The sequence below is a fragment of the Asparagus officinalis genome, chromosome 4 (assembly GCF_001876935.1).
Source record: "Asparagus officinalis chromosome 4, Aspof.V1, whole genome shotgun sequence".
In the NCBI taxonomy this organism is placed as follows: domain Eukaryota; kingdom Viridiplantae; phylum Streptophyta; class Magnoliopsida; order Asparagales; family Asparagaceae; genus Asparagus; species Asparagus officinalis.
Window position 1 is genome coordinate 22,209,282 of NC_033797.1, and position 3,892 is coordinate 22,213,173.

General features: G+C 45.4%; 1 protein-coding gene across 2 annotated transcripts; it reads left to right on the forward strand.

Moving 5' to 3' along the window:
- LOC109836915 (geraniol 8-hydroxylase-like) lies at window positions 2,074-3,892 on the forward strand. Of its 2 annotated transcripts, none has more exons than XM_020404957.1 (2): window positions 2,074-3,036; window positions 3,137-3,892. In XM_020404957.1, the coding sequence occupies exons 1-2, from the start codon at window positions 2,131-2,133 to the stop codon at window positions 3,743-3,745; spliced, it is 1,515 nt and encodes a 504-aa protein (XP_020260546.1). In that variant the 5' UTR covers window positions 2,074-2,130; the 3' UTR covers window positions 3,746-3,892. The 2 variants fall into 2 exon arrangements, with proteins under 2 accessions (XP_020260546.1, XP_020260547.1); XM_020404958.1 differs by having other exon boundaries at window positions 2,074-2,997.

The window sequence follows — 3,892 nt, forward strand, 5'->3', positions numbered from 1 at the left end:
GAAACCGTCAATTAAAGTAATAACGGGAAATATCCATGTAACTAATGGTAACGACGGGCAAATATCACCGTCACTGATAGTAACGACGGGGAAAAACCCCATCACTGATAGTAACAATGGGGAAAAACCCCGTCACTGATGGTAACGACGGGGAAAATTCCCCATCACTAAAAGTAACGATGAGAAATATCCCCGTCACTGATGGTAACGACGGAAAATATCCCCGTCACTAATGGTAACGACGGAAAATATCCCCATCATTGATGGTAACGACGGTAATATGTTCTGTCGTTATAGACTATATAACGACGGGTATTAGAACCTTCGTGACCCTTTAGCGAAGAAGGCTTCAACAACGGGTGACGAAGGGATTTTTTCCTATCGTTAGCATACAATAACAAAGGTTTTCAGCTCTTTAACGAAGAGATTTCCCTTCGTTAAAGACATAATTTCTTGCAGTACTTGTTATCTTCCCTCGTCCCGACAGCTGCCCCCACAAAGAACCTTCCGTCAGGGCCTAGCGACGGGCTTCCAAGCTTCAGATAGCTCCTAATCCTCTGCACAATCTCATCCGTAACCAAATCGAGGACCTCGCTGTCATCAACAACAACAGGCGCAAACTCCAAATTTTCATTAACCAAGAATGCAGCAAGCTGCTTGAAGTTATGCCCAGCAGAAGCACAATTCAGAATTGGCCTCATGTAACCCGACACCAGCGAATCCTTATCCGATAAACTCTCCTAATCATATCTCACCATGACGCCGAGAAGTCTGGACTTCAAGCACCCGAATTTCGTTACGATCAAGAAGTTGGAAGAGCCAAAGTCGGACTCGGACGTAACGAATTCCGAAGGGGAGACAAACACGGGATCCGATACGAACGGGATTCTGCGAAGCTGACGATGGTGGCCTGGCAAGAGGGGGAGGCTTTGGAGTGGACGATGGCAGCGACGCCGAGGGAGGCCATGGCGACGGCCATGGAGGCCTCGGAGACGGTGTCCATCGGAGAGGCGACGCAAGGGATCGAGAGGGGGAATTTCCTCGAGAGGTGAGCGAGAGGTCGACGGTGTCGGCATGAAAATCGATGAAGCCGGGGTGGATGATGACGTCGTTGTAAGCATAGGTGACGCCCTCAGAGAAGAGGCAGGTAGCGGTGAAGCCGTCGTCGTCGAAGGCAAAGGCGACGCCGTTGAGGTCCATGGGGTTTAGGGTTTCTTTCTAGGGTCCTGGGGGGTAGAGAGTGGGGGAACAGGAAGCGAGGGAGGTGGCGGGAATTTCTAGGCATGAGGGGATGATTTATTTTTTTTGACTGAGGAAGGAGGAGGAGGAGGAGGAGGAGAAGATGGGTAAAATTGGATTTTTAGGTGAATGTTGCCTAATTATGAGCTGGAGGGGCTAGAGTACAGTTTTTTCAATTTTTTGGGGCTGCAGCACGTTACCAAAAGTATGAGGGGCTGGGGCGCATCACTTTTTGGGTTTTGGGGCCTTAAAGTAATTTTTCCTTGTTTCTTTTAGAAAATATGCCTCTTTGCATAATGTTAGAAAATGCCAGATTGAGATATAGATATCAATTTAGGTCAGGGTTTAAATATCAACTACCTTTACGGCTTTACATCACCAATATTCAATGCCTCTCGGAAAACGTGCACGGGAAAAAGAAAATCCCTTAAAATCGTTGAAGATTTTGCTCACAAATATCTTTACCCTCTACAAAAGTACAATTTTTTTTTTAAAAAAAGTCCGTTTTAAAATTGTTTTAGTAAAATTTAATTAAATAGCGAAATCAACATTTGTTTTGTCACATCAACATGATTGGCCAAAATGAAGTCGAATTTACAAATTAAAGTTTCTAAAATAAAAGGGATGACTAGTCTCGTGTATTTAGTGGCGTCAATCATAGGTTAATTAGATAGTTCTGTGACTAGCGATCGCAAGAATCGTAGTCTCGTATATTTTAAAGATCATATTTTCTAAATTGATATTTTTTTAACCAGCCGTAATGACATGGCAACACAAAGATTGATTTTGCTAATGAAATTTAAAAAAAATGTCCTTTAATAAAAGTTTCTCCTCCACAAAAACTTGTACTCCACTGAACAAACATCAACCACCAACAACAGTGCTAAGGTCATGGCGACGTTTATCCTATGCCTCACTTTGATCGCCTTCACCTTTGCCATCATCTTCTACCTTCTCAATCCAAAATCCAAAACCAATCTCCCACCAGGCCCAAAACCGCTCCCTATCGTCGGCAACCTCTTCATCCTCGGCGACAAGCCTCACCGTTCTCTAGCTCAGCTAGCCAAATCCTACGGCCCAATCATCTCTCTCAAGCTTGGCCAAGTCACGACCATCGTGGTCTCCTCCCCCGACCTCGCTCGCGAAGTCCTAGTCAAAAAGGACCAATCCTTCTGTTCTCGGTCCATACCCGACGCCGTACGAATCGTCGGCCACTATGACGGATCTCCAGTTTGGTTGCCAGCAAACCAAAAATGGAAGAATCTCCGAATAATTTGCAGAAGTCAGTTGTTTACTTCACAAAGGCTGGATTCCAACATTGCCCTCAGGCACAAAAAAGTGCGGGAGTTGGTCGAGTATTTGAGGGAACGTGGCGAGGCAAAAGAAGCGGTGGACATTGGTCGAGTTGTGTTCACGGCGGTGATGAACTCGTTGACGAATACCCTGTTCTCGATCGACATGGTTGATCCTCGGTCGGACTCTGCGCAGGAGTTTCGGGATTTGGTGTGGGGGATTATGGAAGTAGTCGGGAGTGCGAACGTTTCGGACTTTTTCCCGTTGGTGAGGGAGTTGGATTTGCAAGGGAAGAGGAGGAGGACTGAGGGGTATTTTAGGAAGTTGCATAGGATCTTTGATGAGCTCATAGATCGGAAGTTGAAGGAGATTGAACTTGGAAATGAGACTGATAAGGACTTTTTGGATGCCCTGCTCAATGGTCAGAACAAGCTCGATCGATATGATATTAAGCCGCTGCTCGTGGTAACGACTTCTAATTTCCCTAGTACTTGTGACCTGAAGGTTCCCACTGTCTATTTGTGATTACTTTGCAATATTGTTCTATTATTATTAATTCCCCATATATCAATCCTTAACCTATATATGTCAATCTGCATCCTAGGACGTGTTTGTAGCGGGTACCGATACAAGCTCCAGCACAGTCGAATGGGCGATGGCGGAGCTCCTCCGCAACCCCGACATAATGGCAAAGGCACGAGCAGAGCTTCTCGAATCCTTTGACAAAGAGACAGAACTCGATGAATTAGACATCTTGAGCCTCCCCTATCTTCAAGCGATCGTAAAAGAGACACTCCGCCTACATCCTCCGGGCCCTTTCCTACTCCCACGGCAAAACGAAACCAACACTGAATTGTTCGGATACAGCATACCTAAGCACAGTCGAATACTAGTAAATGTCTGGGCTATCGGGAGGCACGAGAGCGTGTGGAAAGATCCGGATATCTTTATGCCGGAGAGATTCTTGGAGAGCGATGTGGATTATAAAGGGCGAGATTTCGAGTTGATACCGTTCGGAGCAGGGCGGAGGATTTGCCCGGGGTTGCCGTTGGCGCTTAGGATTGTCCATCTGATGCTGGCTTCTTTGTTGTTCTATTTCAAGTGGGAGTTGGTTGATGGGATGAGAGCTGAGGATGTGGATTTGAGAGAGAAATTTGGGGTTACTCTCGCTTTGGCAAATCCTGTCCAGGCTATACCCGTTCCTGATGAGTGATATATGAGAAGTTTTAACTCTTGTGCGTTTCCAATAATGTTGTTTCAGAGATTGAATTATGCAAGTTCTCGCGTTAAAGTTTCTAATTTCATGTGTTTCCTTAAAGAAATTGTCAAAATTAAATGTATGCAGAAATTAATGATGTAA

Coding starts and splice junctions, on each gene's coding strand:
- LOC109836915 (XM_020404957.1), top strand. CDS start 2,131: ATGGCGACGTTTATCCTATGCCTCACTTTGATCGCCTTCACCTTTGCC. Junction 3,037..3,136: donor CTAGTACTTGTGACCTGAAG/GTTCCCACTGTC, acceptor TCTGCATCCTAG/GACGTGTTTGTAGCGGGTAC.